Source organism: Synchiropus splendidus, chromosome 3 (genome assembly GCF_027744825.2).
Source record: "Synchiropus splendidus isolate RoL2022-P1 chromosome 3, RoL_Sspl_1.0, whole genome shotgun sequence".
Classification (NCBI taxonomy): Eukaryota; Metazoa; Chordata; class Actinopteri; order Syngnathiformes; family Callionymidae; genus Synchiropus; species Synchiropus splendidus.
Genome location: NC_071336.1, coordinates 19,768,838 through 19,789,159, shown reverse-complemented (window position 1 = coordinate 19,789,159; position 20,322 = coordinate 19,768,838). Strand labels below are relative to the sequence as shown.

The following is a 20,322-nucleotide window of genomic DNA, read 5'->3' as shown; positions in this document are numbered from 1 at the left end:
CACATGATTTATGATGAAAAACACAGACAAAAATCACTTTTTATCATTATTTATTTATTTGATTTGTCGACTTAAACTTTTGCATTGTGTTGAGATTTTAAAACAGATCAGATCAAATTACAATTCAATATCTGACTTCTTAAACACAAACATTGGTATAAAAGCTTTGTCAACAGTTCAAAAGACTTTGCACTCTTCACATCAATAATTCTCTTTGAGCATTCAACAGTTTTCGAAGATAGACGAACACAGTGTCTTTTTGTTTGGTTGACATTGGCGAAAAGAGTCAGAAGAGTCTGCATTCCTCACAAAAGTCGGAAACCTCCGTCCAAAAAACAACCTTGGAGCGTCATCATGCTCAACACACAGGTCTGAGCGTCATTCAACAACGGCAGCGGCGTCGTGGAGAAGAAGAGCGACAAGTTAAAGGGAACAGCAAGAAAGGTGGGTGGGGAAAAATTGATCAGTGAAGAGACAGAAGAAAGTGTGATTTTCTCTCTCTCCGGTCCGACAGAAGCTTTGAAGAAAAATGTTTAGACAGGGGAGACGACAAACTGGTCACCTGCTGCACTCTGAGGGAAAAATGATGTTAGAAGTACTGACAGAACCGCTTTGTGACCATGAAGAGCACAACCTATGACATCAAAAAGCAGTGCGATGTTCAGCATCTGTGAGAGAACTTCTGTTTCTACACCTGCCCTTGTACAATTTTGTCTGTGTCTAGTTCAGGGGTCGGCAACCTTTGCAGTCAAAAGAGCCATTTGGTTCCCTTTTAGTCTGGGGACAGGTAATATTACATAACCTATAACCTTAAAAAGCCAACTTTAAAATGAATTAAATATTGAAGCACAAATGAAGTTTTGAGTCATTCCTGTGTTTGTGCAAAACTAAAATAAAACATAACTCTTCTAATATTTAAAAAACATAAAAGCCAGAACAGCCTCCAACGCCACAAGAATTGTGTAACAAAATAAACTTAAATAAGAATAATATTTATATTGAAGTTTCATGAATTGCATTTTACGCTGAAACATCAACACCATATGATCAATGAAGGCACGGAAACCCAACTGATGACCTCACGCGACAGTAACTCCATGAACGGAGAAAGGTGATCAAAAAAAGAGAAGCATATTTGAGACATGTTTCCAGCTGGCCAAATAACCTCGTGTAGGCTTATTGCTACATTTCACTGATCATAATAGTAGACTAATGTATCAGTATCAAAAGCTGGATGAGGTTCTTTTTAAAGAGCTCATAAAGCTGCATCAGTGGCAACTGACCCAATGCTAGTCAGCGCCAAAAGAAGCCACACCAAGGAGGCCGAATAGCCGTGGGTTTCTTGGAACAAGAGAGGTAGTATAAAATAAAAAACCATTTCAATTTACTTTGCACAACTCAGAGGAGGTGAGGAGCAAAGATCTACTCCACACTTCTCATGGATGACTGAGCTCATCCCCCTATCTAAGGACTTATCGCAATAAAATAAAAAACACTTCTGATCAATTCCATTTATAAATTACCATTCAATTTTGAATCTTGATTTATCTTGAAGCATTTTTTCCTCTTTCATAAACAATGTTTCTGTCTGGCTCAGTTTGACTTTTCTGCACACCAAACGTTTTCTTGTAATCTATTATAAACAGTTGATTCAAGCTGTGGAAAGAGTTAAAAACCATTTAAAAATCAATATATCAAGCAAATATAATCTCATAAAATACATATTAAGCTCTTAACTTGGGCCCTTGACAAAAGTCCGGTCCCGGAGGTCAGCTCATGAAAAAAGAGAGAGAAACATAAATTATTTCAGTCAAAATCCCTGTGTAACTGCAGAACCTCCTTGTTTATCTGTTGATGAGAAAGAATTGAGTTAGTCTTGTGTGACCCGATCCCAGAGCCACCACTGTGAAAGTCGACAATCACCGCCATGAGAAGGATCTCGCGAAAGCACAAGCACGGCTCGAACACACAGCTGTCTCAGAGGCACACAATAGTATGTGCAGAACCTGAGAAACTCTTACTCAGAAGATACATAGAGATTCAATATGAACCTGTTCTGGAATTACAAGACCAACTGTCTCATAACATCTTGCCTTAATCTAACACTGTTAGTACGGTTTAAAAAATCCACAGGATTAACAGCACAGCACCAGAAATCTGATGTAACACACAACACTGAAATGACAAATAACTCCCGTTCACGTGAACCTCTCAGCACACAGAGGAGTGAAAATGTATAAGAGCATGACCACAATATTAAAATACAACTTTGATAGCAAGAACACATAAGTAGGTTACCGATGAGAAATTGCTATCTTTTTTGGACTGCGAAGGGAATTGCCACTGTGTGTTTTAAAAAACAAGTAATTTAAGTAAGAAGATATAGTTGGCGTAGGTGATGTCATTCTAATGCACAGACAAGACTTAAATTGACAGGTTTAAACACAAGATCCACCCAAACAGATCAAAGGGTTGGAGGACACAACTGCAGCAGCACCACACACGGGACAGTTGACAAAACCAAACTGTTCGGTTTAGTTTGAATGGTAACACCAACAGAGAAAGAAAATGAAGACAGAAGTGGCGATAAACTCATTTTGTGCATAAGGTGGCATTTAGGAAGAAAAACTCAAGTGCATGTGTGCTGTTGAACTGGTGTGCCCTTCGTTTGGTCTTGCAAATTTTCAAAGGTACCTCAACTTTTAAGACAAAAATAAGTGAAATAAACTTCAAATAAAACATAGTTGTGGGTGCAGCCCAGGACAGACAACCAGTCACACGTGTGTACAACGTAAAGCTTCTCTCGTTAACTGAGATGCATTACCATGGCATCACCAGAGGAAGGGCTTTTCGCAAGAAAGATACTTTTGAAGTCTAATTTCAAGTGGCATTTCCCTTTATCTGCTTGGTGTGCTTTGCACTTAGTCTAATTTTAAGGAAGTTTTCACTGAGGAGTATAAGGTATTAAAAGGCACCAGACCCGTAAACATATCACACACAACCACCATGAAATGACTTCATCCGGCTTCACATACTCGCTTGTTCACGGTATATTGGCCATGTTTTATTTTTTTTTTCTTTGTTGGTTTGTTTTACCTCAAGTCTGTTCCGTATTGAAACTTCTCAAACAAAAAAAGTGGTCCAATCATTTCTGACTTAAGCTCCTCATCAGATACAAATCGTTGAATGTCCCGAGAACAGAACCTTTACATTGAATTCTTTTTAACAGCAGTGGTGGAATATGACTTGAGAATGAGAATTAAGTAAATGACTACGCGGACAATGGTTGCCCCCTCGAAGTTCTGTCACCAGTTGGACATCTGACTGCAGCACGACCCTGATCGCCGATCACTTCTACACCGGGAGGGAAACATGAGTAAACATTAAGTGACGCTCAGGGCACTGTGATGCATCTGCAGCTCATCTACAAATTAAAACAAGTCAGCACTTCCCCATCCCGGCTGGAACAATTGCTTGGCGACAAATGAATGTAATCTATCATAGAACTGACAAAGAATGGCTGCTTGTGATTTTTTATAAAAAGTGGATCTTAATTTATGGGAAATCTATTCAATATCAAGGTAGTTTTTGCTGGACAAGTAATGCATTTCTACCTTTATATCTCCACGAGGTCAAGAGACAAAAGAAATGATAGGAAACCTACGTACAAAACTGTGGAACCACATCCCTTCAATAAATCCTCAGGTAATTATAAAAGCATAAAATGAAAAAATAAATAACACAACCCTGAACCTCTGACAGATTACATGCGACAAACTGAACAAACGCAGGCAAACAGGCAACGGAACTTTACATTGTAAATGTTTGAATACGCTAAACTGATATCAGTTAAAAGACAGTTAAGATTGCAAAACTAATCTGAACAACTAACTGAACATTTGCAATGAAGGTAAAGTACTTCGCAGATCTTAACATTAACAATCGTATGAGTCATATGGAATTATGGTAAAATAATATTCCTCTTCACTAGGTGGTGCTATTTGTCCAAAAAAATTAACACAAGACCGTCTTGGCTAAAATGACAAGAAATCGAATTTCAACAGTGATGCAATGCTGCCATCTATTGGACGCCTGACCGAAAAATCGCCAGCTGCACTACGCCTGGTGTTGGAAAGTTTAAAAACCTATTGATACAGTTAATATTTTGCATATTGCCGCATCGAGCCTAACTGAGGGGAGCAACCATTACCCTGTTACTTTCTATCTAATTCACAAAAACATCATTTTAGTAATGCATCTCCAGAGACATCAAGAAGCTATATAATCAGATTCTACATGCTTCTACATGACGCAGTTCGGTCCGTAGAGTTCAGGGTGTCCGAAGGCATGCGCCGTTTCTGTGGCGGTGACGGCGGGAGAGCGTGCCAACACAAGAGGAAGGTCCTTCGCACGGCGAATCCAAACTTCACGGTGCTTTCCATCAGTTAATCAGCGTAACGTCAATGTGGGCCAAATCAATCATGTGCCTGTGTGATAATTGAAATATTATAGAAAGACTGAAGCACCACCTCAGCAGAGCCAGCGATACTGCGGGGAACGAGGACGGCGAGCATGCTAATGATGCAATTATCATGTATATTCAATTGAAATGAGTATCGATTACCTGTGGAAGCTGGTCTGGAAACTTGTTGCATGCTGGGCATGGACGAAGGTAGCGATCGCTTTCCTCTGCTGCGGGATCATTTTGAACATCTGGAATCGATAACCACATACGTGGTGTCAAATTACAATGCCATAGCAAGCAATGCGCATGTCTCCATTTACCAAACCATTACAGCAGGGGGCAGTGTAAGATCATGTCACAACATTACAGCGACCACAGACGCGCCTCCTTTTCCATTTGCTGTATCATTCAGTGTTTTTATCCTAGACTTCTAGCGACATTTCATGACTTTTGTCCACATGAAGAATCAGGTACTGCATTCCAGTCAAGAGGAATCAAAGTCTGACTTTACCTGACATTACCACTTCAAAATAAAGAGGGTGACATCTGAATCTTATCAGCAACGTCAGGACCAAATCCAATTGTCACCCATTAATTACACTTCTGACTGGCATCTCACTAGTACGACCACATGTAATTACAAATGACGCGAAATGTGCGGAACAGTGAACAGACAAATACTAGGCCGACGCAGCACATCTCATAGCAGACCTCTCTCAACATCTCCACCACTGGTCTATCATTGCAGAGACATTGAAGAGACACCAGTCAGCTCTGACTTTTTTGAGAGGAAAAAAAACATTTCATTTACCAACTGGCACATGTGTATTCATTCATCCATTACTTAGTGACTTTCAAATGTGTCTGCCATCAGCCGGTGTGTGCTTCCAACCTTAAACTAAACCAACTAAATGGTAACCACGTTTTGGATCACAGGTCATTAGTTGCTAGCTTATGTGAAATGCAGTGTCTCTCTCCCAGAACGGATATACTCTTGGCTGTAAACAACCCTGAATCAGACTCTTAGTAATAAACAACAATTATTGAGCGTTATAGGTATTAAAAAAAACAATTCTAAAAGCATAAAACTCAATTTTATTTCAACAGTTTTCAGTTTTCTGACTAGTTTTTTTATTTATTGCTTATATTCTATTTGTTATTGTCTTTTTGTGTTTTATTGTATTTTTCCCCTAGTTTGTGTCTGGTAATATTCTAAATTCTAAATATATTTCGGCAAAAAAAAAAAGCTGACTAGTGCGTTGAGACTGAAAATTCAAAATGTAATAACAGATGCACAAGGGGGAGCAGTGTTTCTAACGGCAAACCTTTAAAAAAAAGCCTGTGTATGTGATAAAAGGCTGTCTGGGGGGTTATGATGTTTATCTCCAAATAAACATTGTATTCTCACTTTATTTCACACAAGTGGTCAGTCAGGTCGGGCACTTCTGGCACCTGGCTTCTTATTAACGAATGAATCAATGATGATAATGAAGACGAGAGCGCTCACGAAGTGAAACACCTCTGACAGCTAGCCTCACACAAACACACACTTCACGAAGGTCAATGAGATAGAAAAGATTAAGAAGACAATGTGCTATCATGGAGTGCAATGGCCTTTGTTTCTTCTACCTAGAACATGAATAAGCACAGGGTCAAAGCTGTGGTAGGAGTGCAGCTGCTACATACCTCAATTGGGCCCACTGATCTCAAAAGCGCCCTCAGCTGATTATCGGTTGTGGATGATGAGAGCCCCTCAATGCTGACTGAGCGTCGCCCGTTTGTGACAGCCACGTCTCCTGCTTTGTTCTCTGGTACAGTTTGAATTGGTGTGGGAGCAACACCTCTGCCACGACCCCTCTGACTGACACCTCTTCCTCGGCCACGACCCGAAACAACAACCTGCAACGTCATCAACGCACCATTTAATCAACAAACGCATTAGAACAAAGCGGCAGAAAAAGATTTTTCCTTCTCAGATATTTTTTCATGCAGAGGACTGACACTGCTGCTCCTGAGAGGGGAAAGTAGTTCTCTCAGCCAGACACAGAGATTGACTTATCATATTTCTGCATAGAGCACAAATGTCAGAACATGAAACACGTGTGCCAGCATATCTTCATACCAGCAAGAGAGTGAGAGGTATATTTCTGTGGTGCGGGGGAGGAGGGGATAGTGGAAGTGCATGTGTGTCTGCATGTGTGTTGCAGAACATAAAGGGAGAGGAGCGAAGCAGGCGTCATGGTGGCTGCCTTACTCTGTCAGCATCAGTGAATATGGGGAGTGTGACAGGAGCATCATGGTGACAGGCTTGCTGAGAGGCCAAGGGGACCCTGTGTAGCCTCCCCATGTTACACCTCCTTCAACGTGTTGTTACTCCTCCACCTGGACTGCAGCTCTAGAGCCATATGCGTCTTATCCACTGCTCTTCGACGGCTCCATGAGGAATTCAAACAGTAAAAAAAAAATCATGGCTTTGGAAATGTTTTGTTTTTCTTTTTGACGTGACGCAACGCCATCTAAATGTTAGTGCCATGTCGGGGCAAGTAGTTGTACAGATGCTATACAATGCCAACAAATGTATAAAAGAGAAAGGGGAAGAGGGGGAAGAAAGGCAGGAGGAAAGAGCTCAAGGCCAAACCCAACATATGGAGGGGGGGGATGTCGATTACTTAAAAGTACAAAGTAAAAATTACAGCCAACCATCCTCATTATCTTTTAAAAGAAAGGCTGGGAGACTAAATTACAAAGTCAGAGTTTTTCAAAGACACCCAAAACAGGTGGAATGATAAGGTATTCAGAATTTTAGTTCAAGAGTCAAAGCTATCAAGCTATGTCAAATTTAAAATGAACAGACGTGAGTCCTTATAAAATGGAAAAAGGGAACTAGGAAAACCAACTACCTTAATTTTGAAGGAAAAAAAATGATGAGTTATTCAGGATTCAAATAACGCTGTTGTTCATCATTTGTACTCGACGAAAACCACAAAACAAAAACTTTTTCAAGAGGCAATTAAATTCTCCTCAGCTATCACTTGTGAATGGCTAAATTCTTGCATGAGGTTGCAGTGGTATCTGAATACAAACAAATCATAACATACCCGGTTCTGCTGCAGGTTTCCTGTTCCTCCCTTCACCACAGACTGTGCTCCTCCTGCCGGATCCTGCTGTCCCATCATGGTGACCCTCCTTTGGACGCCTTGATTGACTGGGTTAACAGAAGTGGAAACTTGCTGTGGTGACCCACTTGCGGGATCAGTCTGGATGGAATTAGAATGAATAACAACCAGACGACATCATCATCAAAAAAAATCACAAGGAACGGTTGTTTTAAGAAATAAAATAAATTATGCACCACATCACTTCAACATTGTTAGATCTATAACAGCTTACTGTGTTAGGTTTAAAAATGCGATTAAATGCTATAATACACAACTCAACCTTGAAATATTACACAAAAAAAAACAATAATAAATAATATTCAATAAAGGAACTGAACTCTCCAATAAAAGATTTCTTCAGAATTCATTTTAAAGACGTGTGATGACATTAAAAGTATCTTCTGCTGAACTAAATTATAAACAGGATGTAACAAGGGGAATAATAACAATGATAGTAATGACAATAGTAATAATAATAGCAATGTGCTCCTTGATAATTCAGTGAACAGAAAGGCTTCGTTCATGAAATGTTTACACCAGTCTCGAGACATCTGGATAAAATGTTTAGGAGAAGTGACATGTTTACACACAAGGGGGAAAAAAGAAAGTGCTGCCATTCCAGCGGAATCTCTTTCACAGATATTTTGAAGAATAAAGATCGAGCCAACAAGGTGATGGGCTCATTATCAAATAAAGTCACAGCTCGACTCTGGTGACATACGGGGAGGAATTGAAGGTCGTCTCTTGCCAGACTCTACAGAGAGATGTGGCAGATCAATACAGGGGAAGAAAAGAGACGATATCTCCGACCCGTCCCGGCGAGAGTAAATGGATTAATCCCTCCTATAGAAATCACAGCTCCCGATTGCGCCCATCAAGTGCTAAGCTGCATTACACTGAAGCGACAGCAGCTCGATGTGTACCCCTCCCCCGTACAGCGCTCTCCTCCGCGCTGGCTTTTGTGTCTTGCGTTTCTTTCTATTATCCCAGATGAAAATATAATTTCCCTCTTATCTCTGTGCCTAAGCCATTCAAATCCAAATCCTCAAAAGTGGCAACTTTCTTACACAGGTATTATGCTGCTCGTTCTAAACCTAGGAAGATTAATTACAAGGGTCTTAGATTGGCATTCTTTTGTTGCCTCACACCTGAGAGGTGGCCTGATGGGAAAAATACTTGAAGGATAACGGAGAGAGAGACAGCAAAGAGAAGAGATAACATTGTCAAGCGCCTGTTGATGACAGAAGAACAATGTGGAAGAGCATCCTGGGAATCTGCTTTTCACCACGCTACAGACCTCAGCAGTTTCTGTCTCCCTCACTCTCTCAACATCTCTGGAAGCTGAGCATCAGATAGCTATGCACAGGTTTCATTCATGCCCTGACACCCAGTTATCTTCATCAGCAGCCCCACTGCGATTTGAGCTGGATCCTTAGGGAAGAAGCAGGAAAGCTGCTTACTCTAAATGACACTCGTCAACACGCCTTACCAGTGATGAGGATGAATGTTTAACACGCTTGCCTCTGTGCCTTTTAATGAAGATTAATGGGCAATTAATGCTGCAATATGAAGTTTTGGAAGTGACATGAGATGGCTGAGATCTTGTTTTTTAGGACTGCATTTGGGCCGAAATGTGAACAAGAACTAGGGTCAGAAGTCGCAACATTCCTTAACTCTAGACACGTTTTCACTTTTGCCGTAGAACCACAATTAAATGAGACTTCTTCAGACTTCATTGAAATTTCTTTCATCAGTACACAGCTGCCTGGGATAGAAAACCACTCAAAAAGCCTTTCAGCTAAAACGCAACTTGCATCATGCACAACACCAGAAGGATTCAAAGATCTGGAACAATTATGATGATTAAATCCTGAACAGATACGATGACAAACAACTCGGCTTTTATTTTAAGGAGCAAAATACTCTCTGAATAAGTCAATGCCAGGAGGTTAGTAAGCAGCCTGCCAACTAGAATGTGATTCTGTGAAGGCTGATTCCATTCGACAAAGTGCATTTTTCATGTTTTTAAAGTGCCGAGTGTGCAAATGTATTTAGGCTGATGCAATACTGATATACACGCTTGGATTGTTCTAATATTTATGAAGTTCACTGTTATGTTTTCATGATTAAATTGATAATTAATGGCGATGCAGATACTATTGTAAATAAACTACTGCAGGTAGAAAGAGAACAAAATCAGAAGAAAAATCATCTTAAGAATGTAGTTATGTAGAAAGAAAACTACACATCTTGGTTGGAATAAGAAGCAGCAGTCTCGCTACTCGTTTGTCACGTGAAAAAAAAAAAAAAAAACCTTTCAACCTTTCAATGCAATGACGGGGTGTCACCAACTTTGAAAATAAATGTCACGCTGCTCTTTAACGTGTGTAAGGCATTGAAGCTTAAATATCAATTCACCAAACTGAACTGTGGAAACTCTTAACAGATCAATTTTGCTAAAATAACACACACAGACATCATCTTGTCAAACCGATAGGTTAGATATTGCTGAGATTACGAAACGGACAGTTTAGGGGCAATCATTGACCTTTAAAGCCAATTTGTTTGGTGACTGGATCCCTTGTGGTGAGAATTAGACGTAAGGGTTCCAACAAATGTTGGACGTCACATATCAGATGTCATGGTGAAGCAAATCATAGACTCACCGTTCCCGAAAGTTTGACCACTCTGATTTTTTGAGGAACTGGCTGAGTCTCATTTGGAACCTTTGCTCGCTGCATTACAGTTCTTTTGGTTCCAACATGAAGCTCTTGATTCTGTGCTGCGCCCCCTGCAGGACTGGAAAGTGTGCTCCTTGGTTGGATATTGGTTGGCTGGGTCTGGTTGTTTGGTTGTTTGGATGGACTCCACAGGCCACTCGAGTTTCTTCCTTGCTGCGACTGATTTGGTTGGCAGGGTGATTGTGGGGGACCAGGCTTGGAAGTCTGTTGTGGCTGGCCATTACCCTTTAAAACATCCGGACGGACCTTGTGGTACGGGTGCGGTGCATTTACCTGCGCAGAACCATTGGGAGGAAAGGGATTGCCTTGGAACAGGTTATGTGCGGATTGGTTGGATGGTTGCTGTGTGCGCTGAGGAAATTGTCTCTGTGGTTGCGTCTGGAATTGGGGCCTTTGCTGCTGTGGTAGTGGTGCAGGATGCGATTGTGATAGGTTCTGTTGCGCCGTGTTCTGGTTAGGGGCTTGTGTTGCTGCGTGCGCTTGCGAGTTCATCCTTTCCAACAACTCCTTCTTCCTGACGCCTGCCTGAATTTGCCGTCGCATTTCTTTCTTTTTCAGGATCTCTTCTCTCAGTCGTTTCTGCTCTTCGATCTTCAGACGGTATTGCCGGGTCTCTTCATCCTCTTCAGGGTCCTGTGCCACAAAGAGCAGATTACATGTCAAAATTGAAAATAATACTAAGACAATAATCAGTAGCACGCAATGTAGTTGTGCTCATGCAGAACTATTATGCTTACCAACTAGTGGGACATCAATTATAATACGGACGCAAACATGCCGTAGGGCTGTAATAATTTATTATAGCATTTTAAATGGTGCGAAAATGTTTTTCTTTCTAAACACACCATAAAAGAATGATAAACATGTAATATGAATACAATTGATACATTTTTTTAAACCTATGACGTGTGTTAGGTTACATTGTTGTAATTTCATATTAATAAGAAATACATCAAATTTTCTCAGGCCATGATATGTAGCCTCAATTAAACAGACAGAATGTCATGTACGTAAAAAAAAAAATTCTTGAACATTTGTCGAAACTGATTCTATCAGCTGACCTGACTTGCTGCGCTTGATTGCGAACTTGGGAATTCGCTCTGCACCACGGTCCTGACTGCTCCCTCAGGCTGTGCAGCAGTCTTGGCAAAAACTGTGCCTTTTTCTCTGCCACCACCAGGTGCTGGGCAAGTGTTCTGACGCATTCCTTGTGTTGCCTTGGCAACAGGCCTGACATTGGTGGATGCAGTGGGGCGGGCGCTGCCGTTGTTTGTGTTGTCAGGTGCTACAGGGAGCTCCCGTAGGTTGCTGTTGCGCTGAGGATGCATTTGCTTGGATACAGGTGCGCTCTGGTAAATAACAAAACAAACAATAACTCCTCAAACACTTCATTCACACATACAACGGTCCAGTTTTCTCTACATTAAGTTATTGAGGAGGGTTAAACTGTGGAATGACAGACTAATTAACAAGCAAGGATGAGCAAGAGCATAAATCCAGACTATTTTAGCTTCCTGTCCATCTCGATAAGCCAATATGATAATCACTTACCATCCTTTGCCTGTTGGACATGTTGCGCTGCTGGAGATTCTGTGGGCGGGGAGTCATCTGCCTCAGGCTACTATGTGTCTGCTGTTGATCGAAAAGATTCTGTCCATGATGCATCGCAGGATGAGACTCATTATGATTAAGCTGTTGCTGTTGATGGTGATGAGGAACCTCATGTCTGTGATGCTGCTGATGTGGCATGGGTGGATGGGACTGCATGGAGTCTTGAGGGAGAAGTTGGGATCCAGGTGGGCCATGCATCACCGGCTAGGAAAATGACAGGGAAAAAGTTGATTTGGACCAAAGCAACTGGTAATTTTTCCAACAGCTTTGGAAATTTATACTTCGTTTTTAGATATAAGGAAATATGAACACAAGCACACATAGAGCTGTTGACAGAATATAAATATAATAAAGTATATCTACATGATAAATAAAAAGTCACTTTTCTTTAAAAAATTCAAAATACAACAATGCTACAACAATAATACCAACCAACAATAATACCAACCAATTAAATTTACCAAATTAAATATAGCAATTGCGTCATAGCAATGTCACTATTCAATGCTAAATATTTCACCATGAGTATAGCATGCTTCGAGACACAAGTGCAAGGTAATTCATCAAACAAATCCTAAATCTATCTATCATACAAATGAGGTTTTATCATTCCTATTTTGTTGAGTCAGAATGCCTGTGGGTTTCATTTTGCAGCTCGTTAGACTCAGAATCTCCACCACTAGAGGGGGCTCTTGCCTATGCCTCTTTGCATGTACAGCGGAACGAAAGGACTAATTCTTTTCCATACAAGCGTCACTGTCAGTGTAACGGCTTCGGTTTATTCACGGGGAGGTGGTTACAATACAAACATTGCTATTGAGGCATTTTAATAATCTGGGGCCAGGCTAAAAAGTCTACAAGAAAAACAATACAGACACCCAATATTACGATTGCGACAAGACACAAAGTTATAAAATCACTTACTCTTACATGGCGTACCTGCATCCCAAAAGACCCTTGAGCAGTAGGGAAGACATTTCCCTGTTGGCCAAATTGTTGGCGAGGGCTCATAAAAGGCCGAGGTTGACCTTGTTGATTCACACCCATCATACCCTGGTGACTTTGGTGAGGAGGCAAGTTTGGTCTTGGTGGTTCTCTTGCAAACATTCCTGGCACGACTTGACCCTGCTGATTAAAAGCTTGTCCTGGTGGTCCGAATCCCATGTGTCCTGGGCCTGGAAGATGCTGATGGATGTTGTTGTTGTTCAGGGAACCGTGGTGATCGTACGCATGCTGCCCTGGATAAAGTGGGGAATCGGGATGCTCTGTGTTCACAAAAGAGGGGACAAATGAGAGAGATGTCAAATAGTCATTGCTCTGTTCATCAGCAGACGCTGGCACACATGACTCATTTTAAACCACTTGATAAATTTCACTTGGCACAATGCGCATTTCTATGGTTCCAATGCTAAATTGAATTAGGCTTAAAGCAATTTACCCAAAGCTCATTCAGATGTATATATACGCACACACATATGTGCACACATGCATTTAACATGAGTTTTGCAAATAGAAGAGCTCCAGGAAGCTGGCAGCTTACCCTGTAGGTAAACCGCCAGAGGTGATGTTGAATTGGCTTAAATATGCTAAGAAAGCTTTGTAATGTTTCTCAAGGCTGGTGTCTAACTCACCTCCAATAAAGAGGCCCTCTCTGTCCTGCGGGCCAAGATGGGGCTGGTTCCTAAAGGGCTCCATGTGATGAGGCGGCCGTTGGGGCTGACTAAAATTGCCTGGCATGGGCTGATGGAAGTCTCCCAGTCCCTGGAAAAACAAAACCTCATGAATAGTGGCAACTAAATAATTACAAACATATTAGACTAATGTAAAATGGGAATTTGGAGAAGATTTGGGCAGAATATCTTCTTAACTGAAGGCTGGGTTCATTAAATACGCAGCACCTTGACTAGTAAATATCAATATGCATGCCAATTTTAATGAAACTCTTTAGCATGAATTTTTAAAAAGGGACTTGCTAGTGCTTGCTGAGGCACTGTTGATAAACCAGCGCTATACAAAATGAGTATTTCCTAATTGCCCTAATCCTTGTTTCTAACTCATTTTTAGCATTTTGAGTCATTGAGTGCAGTCTCCCAATCCATTTTGCAAATAAATCAGGATTAAAAAAACTCATAATCCATCTCTAAAATTGCAATAGGGCTTATTACCACCTCTTTTATTCAATTAAACATGCATCTGTGTTGAAAAATGTACCTGCTATTCAACATGCAGCACTACCACAAATACACTGCACGCATCCTAAAGAGCCTATTGTAAATTACTTAAGATGATATCAAGATTTAATCCTTTTTTAGTCCACGGCTGTATTTAGGAGGAAAGGTGCGAGAGTGATACGAGGCCAGAGTCCCCAAAACTTGCCTAACAGAAAGTTAACCAAAGAGGCTTACAAAGTAGGAGGATCACCATGGGGCTATCATACTGTTCTGAGAGGTCAGACAGACAGGTTCTTCACAATGAGCACTCAGGTGTCCGTTTAATACCCCTTAAATAACACCGCTTATCCTCACACTTCTAATCCTCGATAAACAGGCTATTTGCCGTTCATTCTATCACCGATTCTGAGCTCTATCCAATCAAGGGACAAAAGATGCATTAATAAAGAGAGGCTTAAGTGTCAACGCATTAAGGTAAGAAAAAAGACGATTCATTATTGTTTTTACCTTATCGACAAAAGACTGTTAAGCTACTGATCCACGTATTGAAATTGAGAAGGGCATCGCATGACAGCTGACCAAGTGTAACAACCGCTCTTGTCAAAAACAGGTCGCAAGTATTCAATAGAGAACTATAAATCATTGAACTGCGTGTTTGTAATTATCTTACCAGTGAAATACCTGGCTATCACCTAGGTTATTCACCATGAATATTTTACCATGCTCAAGCAAAAGCATGGCATGGACCAGTTTCATAAAACTAAATAACAAAATGAGACCAAACATGTAAAGTTGCTTTTGCTGCCTTTGAATAACTTTGGTTAAAGGAAAACGCATCTATTTACACATTCAAAACAGCCCTGATTAAGCACCTGAATGTAATGATTTTTAAAATGGAATGTTCATATTTTTCTACTTATGTCAGAAATATAAATATTTAAAATTCCGTCATTAAAAAGAGGCGATGACCCCCATGTTGACCTAGTCTTTTTAACAATTAAATTTGATGGGATGATAATGTATGCTAATGAGTAATAAAGTGCCTACTATTAAGTGGGATGTCACTCTATTTCAAATTGTTTCCGTGGCAACGGCAGGCTAAATGGGATTGACAGCTGAGGATTCCATCACTATTCAGTTCATCAAGCAGGGTGTATGAATACCAATCCCAGCTCTACCCTTACAGTCTGATAGGAAAGCTGATGAAATGCTGAAGTTTCCATTATATCATAACCTCATTCAAATAAGACACACAGAAGTTTGAGGATATTAAGGTTCATCAGCATCAAGACCAAATAATAAGTCACTATAAGGAGTCAGAATGAACTGCTTTGGCAGCACGGTGCAAGGCCTAATAAACGTGATTGGATGCAGCCAGTTTTCAATGGCTGATTTGCATAATTCCATAAAACACACCTTGCAGGACGATAACAGCTAGTGCTGCTGCCACCTGATTCCTGGACTTCATTTACTCAGCTAAAGAAAAAACTGTAAAGACTTGATGCTTCAACATTTAGTTGTTACGACGATTCCGAGTAAATAACAGTTTAGCATGCAATGTCCCTGGCCTTGAATGAAAGTTATAAAAACACAATCCTGTTCAAATGGTGTTCAGAATGTACGGCATCAGATAAACACTTCCCAAGAGGCGCCGTTTGGCTTTTAGATTTCCATAAGAGTGAAGTAAGCGGAGGTACACATGCTTCCTCAATTCCATTATGATATTTAAGAGCAGAGTGGAAGGATAACCATGAAAGCCAATAACGGCTACCATGACCTTTGCAAGTCAATGCCTAAAACCCATATCACACATTTTCAGTTGTGCAGCCAGAACGTTGTATCCTTGCATGCAGACTTTTCTAAATTGTATTAGGACAGGTCAGACAGTCTAATTGCCATAATTATATTGCTTTCAAATATGGGGCGCTAACCATGTGTAGAGGGATAGAAAGTGAGGCAAAGGGGAGGGAGAGGAGCAGCTGCTACTCACAGGGAACCTCTGAGGACCCACAGCAGGTCTGGGCTGGCTCTGAGCAGGCATCAAGGGCACTGCAATGAGAGGGGCAGGGAAAGGATGGGAGCAAAAGGAAGCGGGTTTGGAGGGGGATGGGAGAAGAAATGAAAATGAGGGGCAGTAGGCAAAGAGGCGTTGAGAGAAAAGGAAAGGGTGGTCATGACAAAGATGTCTGAGACATTTTACCTCAATCACATTTGAAAATCTAAAAAAGAACATACATTACAGAACATCCATAAATTAAATGCTCAGAAGCAAACATGAGACAAAACTGCAATGTATTATATTTCAACGAGTAATAGTAACACTGTGAAAAAAAACATGAGTAATCGCAAGCAATTTCTTATCTTCCACGCAACTTATGTGGAGAAAAGCGTCCGAACCCCCACTAGTGCAGTTCCTAACACACATACACACAACCTGTAGACACAACCTTTGTGGAAAAAAAATTCAATCTTAGCACTCCAGACAGGCCAGATAAACCCATCTCAAGGAATGAAATGGTGATGCTGCCAGACGGAAAAGGAGGATAAACCCATTAGGAGCTGAGAGAGCTATTCACTTGTCATTCAGCCAAATAACAATATCACATACTAATTCAGACACCTTCCTGGACAGTGCAGGAAAACTTCCATGGGCGATATGTTTGACCAGTTGAGTACGAATTTTATTTGCTTGGTGAAAATAAACGCTGTTTAATGAGAAGAATACGCTCCATGTGAAGACAAACAAAACTTCAGGATTAAAGCAATAACAGAAAATGTTCTCATATAGATCACCTTTGAAACACAAAGGGATATGTCACATTTTTAAATCTTGACAAACTCTGCTTTTTAAAATACACAACATCAATGAATGAATTAAGAAATTGTTATTTAGCGCCAATTACACTGTAGAAACATTAATTATTACTTTTTAGCACAAAAATCCTCCCAGAAATAAAGGTACATGAGACGGGTTTTCCAAGGTTTTTTTCTGACGTTACACTATGATATAAAGAGCAAATAAATGTACAATAAAATGACAAACTTTAAAATGAAACAAAGGACGCCAAAATTGTGCAGATTCACATCAATAGCTGTAATCATGACCTTTTTGTCAATACCTAAAATCTTTATCATATTAATGAATGGGAGTTAAAAAAAAATACAACACAATCTATTTTTCCACAATTACAAAGCTTTTGTTTGCATTTACAGAAAGTCAGATGTACCAATGGAATGGATGCTTAAGCCAGAGGTTGAAAAATTATTTAAATATAAAGCTTTCCACATATTTTGTCTCCACAAAGAAAGACAAGCTCAAATGTATTGTTTTGCCCTACAAGACGATCCAAGGCATCACAGCAACATAGAAATGCATCAGTGGGAGGACAAGGCAACATGTCTGCAGCACCAAGATTGTGTTCTGCTTTCCAAGCAGAACAGTATAGTAGGAAGATTAGCTCTGAAATGGTCAACAAAAATACCGTCACACTAAGTATTAGGGGAGCAACAAAACACAAATGCATTGGTAAAGGTTATTCAGCCTGTACAGACGTGTCATGCTGACATATTTCAGCAGAACCAGATTTGAAGTCTAGTGTGCCTTAAGACCATTTCTGACACAGAAAAACTAGGTACACTTCAGCCAACCTATGGCAACATTTGCTAAATAAAGACTACTGTGACTTGACCTTTAACCCTGGTGTTACAGCGTGTACACTGCACCAACCATGTTACCAAGGGAAAGTCAAAGCACACCCACAGCACTTGGCGATGGCAGGTCCAAGAACTTATTCCATGTCCATTTATTCTCAGTATAAAAGGAGACGTCCAGAGTTCAAAAAGGCCCACTGAGCAAGGAAATGTCTACAGCATGTTGTCAAAATAATGATAAACTTCGAGGTATATCTACAAGGGGAAACTTTATATTATTGGGGAAAAACACAAAAAGTACAATTATGCAGAATTAATGGAACTAAAATTCATCTTAAGAATGGAAGGAGGAAGTCACAGAGCTTTTTAATTTTCTGTACACATTTGGTTGTGCTGATATTGTTTCGTCACGAATGAGTCAAAATTTATTTCTATCTCAAGTTATTTGATTGATAGCAAATATCCTTAATCACATTCAAAAAGTGTGGACAACTGAATAAATAAAAGGAAAACTGAAGCTTAAAACCAACAAAAAGAATGCAAAGAGAATACCCTCTTAAAACTTTTTGCAGAAATTCCATAATTCAAAATAGGTTGAAACTAACCTTGAACAGGGGGTGGAGCTGGACCTCGAAAGTGGGGGTTTATGTGAATGTTTTTTGGTTGTGGAGGTTGGGGATGGTGGTGTGGGAAATTGGGTGGAGGGGGGCTCATCATCTGTGGTGGCCCCTCCAATTGTGGTCTCAGCGGTGGTGAGCGGAGGGACATGCGCGGAGCAATGAGCGGCTGTGGGGGCTGTTGTGCCAGCGGATGCCCATGCTCTTGGAAAGGAGGTCCTCTTGGCCGGGATGGATGGTGCTGCTGGGACTGAAGCTGTTGCAGATGAGGTTGATGCAGATGAGCCATTCGGGAGGAATGCTTCTAATTGGAAAAAGAGCAGGAAGGAAAACCAAATCAAGCCATCAAAACACTTAAACAAGATAAGACATTGTTTTTCTGATACTACCAAGTCAATGTATAATCCAGACTAAGAATAACATTTTAATATTTACAACACAAACAGTACAAGGTTTCCTCAGCAAATACAGTTGCCAAATGAACAGGTATATACTGACGAATGACTGTGGCTTTCATGGTCACCGTAATGGGAAGCTACAATCGTACATATTGTTTTGACTTCCTATTCCAAATTAGTCCACGGTAATTGGCAGATCAATAAAGGGTGCAAAATACACATGGCAGTGGTTGGGCACTTAGCAGCTCCTGTAAGAAGTGCAAGCTCATTAACAGCAGTCGGCTGAATGCTTGTGGATTGGCATGTTGTTTTTGTGATCACATTCATCATATCTGCGCTTTTAGTTAAATGCCAAAACCAATTTTATTCATGAGAAACTTCTTAACTCAGCGATTTAATTTAACTTAGCGATTCAGATATTTACAAAAAATAAATTGACCAAAAAAAAGATCAAAGCTCAAGCTCTGATACACATTTACATTTTGTTCTCATGGTACAAATGAATTGTGAGAGGTTTGTTATGACCGCAGAAGAGTGTGTGACCACCACTCCATGAGTGTAACTCTAAATCTGTCCTTGGGTGTATGTATCACTTTTTGCCTGTGAGCATGCATCAGTGTAAGAATCTTTGTGAGCCATATGGCCAGATAAATTGCCCTAGAACATTTCAGGCACATAACTCGTCATCCTTTTTTTCAGTTATGGAATGCTTCAATACCAGGAGTTGGTAATCGAACTGGATCGAAACGTCAATAACTAAATTTAAAAGTATACCACAATGCACATAAGTGGTCCTAGATGTATCCCGCCTTGGGTCCCTGCAGTGTCGTTCCACAATGTCATGTCCGAAGAGTTTTTCATTTGCCTTTGAGTTTACTGACAATTCCAAATTATTTGTCCAACTACAAGACTTGTACCACATCTCTAACCTCTCGCCACTACAAACGTGACATTTCTGTCCTCAAGAGCCTTGTGTGATCAGCGACCAGGTTTAACAGACAGGATTTAATGGCCGGAATGACACAAAGTGGTCCCAGTCCACGAGTAAATAAACTCTCAGTAAAGAACAATTTTCATTTTGTCAAATTGCTGATGGTGAGTGAACTGTGGTCATTTTAAGTTCATGATCTATACAATCCAAAAGCCTTGTTATTCAGGTATTTTTTGAGCAATCGCAGATGTATGCATCAAACCTAAATGCCAATCATCAGTAAATGAAACATTTTCTATGCATTCAGATTTGACCAACGGCTTCTCATTTGGGAGAGTAAGTCACTACTTAAGGGCACACGTGGACACTAACCTGCACACCCATTAGAGGGTGAATCCGGTCATGCATTCTCCCCCGATATCCTCCTCTATAGTCCGACATTCTGTAACCATGATGAAAACCTCTTCCTCTCCCACCGCGTCCCTGTCCGTAACCTTGACCCCGACCTCCATATCGATTCTTTTGATTCTGACGCTCCATCTCCATTAGGTCTTGCTTGGCTTTCTCGGACAGTTCTGA

The 20,322-nt window shown here is 40.5% G+C and overlaps 1 protein-coding gene across 5 annotated transcripts in view; it reads right to left on the bottom strand.

The window, feature by feature from the left end:
- Nucleotides 1-27: 27 nt before the first annotated feature.
- Nucleotides 28-20,322, bottom strand: part of rbm33a (RNA binding motif protein 33a) — a 29,152-nt gene continuing 8,857 nt past the window's right edge. The window contains exons 7-18 of one of the 5 annotated variants that reach the window (XM_053858935.1): nucleotides 20,116-20,318; nucleotides 18,403-18,718; nucleotides 16,137-16,195; nucleotides 13,607-13,736; nucleotides 12,900-13,240; nucleotides 11,916-12,179; nucleotides 11,426-11,713; nucleotides 10,290-10,997; nucleotides 7,564-7,722; nucleotides 6,152-6,364; nucleotides 4,625-4,713; nucleotides 28-4,487 (exon numbers count right to left, since the gene is read on the bottom strand). In XM_053858935.1, the coding sequence (XP_053714910.1) occupies nucleotides 4,442-4,487; nucleotides 4,625-4,713; nucleotides 6,152-6,364; nucleotides 7,564-7,722; nucleotides 10,290-10,997; nucleotides 11,426-11,713; nucleotides 11,916-12,179; nucleotides 12,900-13,240; nucleotides 13,607-13,736; nucleotides 16,137-16,195; nucleotides 18,403-18,718; nucleotides 20,116-20,318 (2,816 nt within the window). In that variant the 3' untranslated portion in view covers nucleotides 28-4,441. The remainder of the gene's footprint in view (nucleotides 4,488-4,624; nucleotides 4,714-6,151; nucleotides 6,365-7,563; nucleotides 7,723-10,289; nucleotides 10,998-11,425; nucleotides 11,714-11,915; nucleotides 12,180-12,899; nucleotides 13,241-13,606; nucleotides 13,737-16,136; nucleotides 16,196-18,402; nucleotides 18,719-20,115; nucleotides 20,319-20,322) is intronic. The other 4 variants (XM_053858932.1, XM_053858934.1, XM_053858933.1 and 1 more) reach the window with 4 other exon arrangements.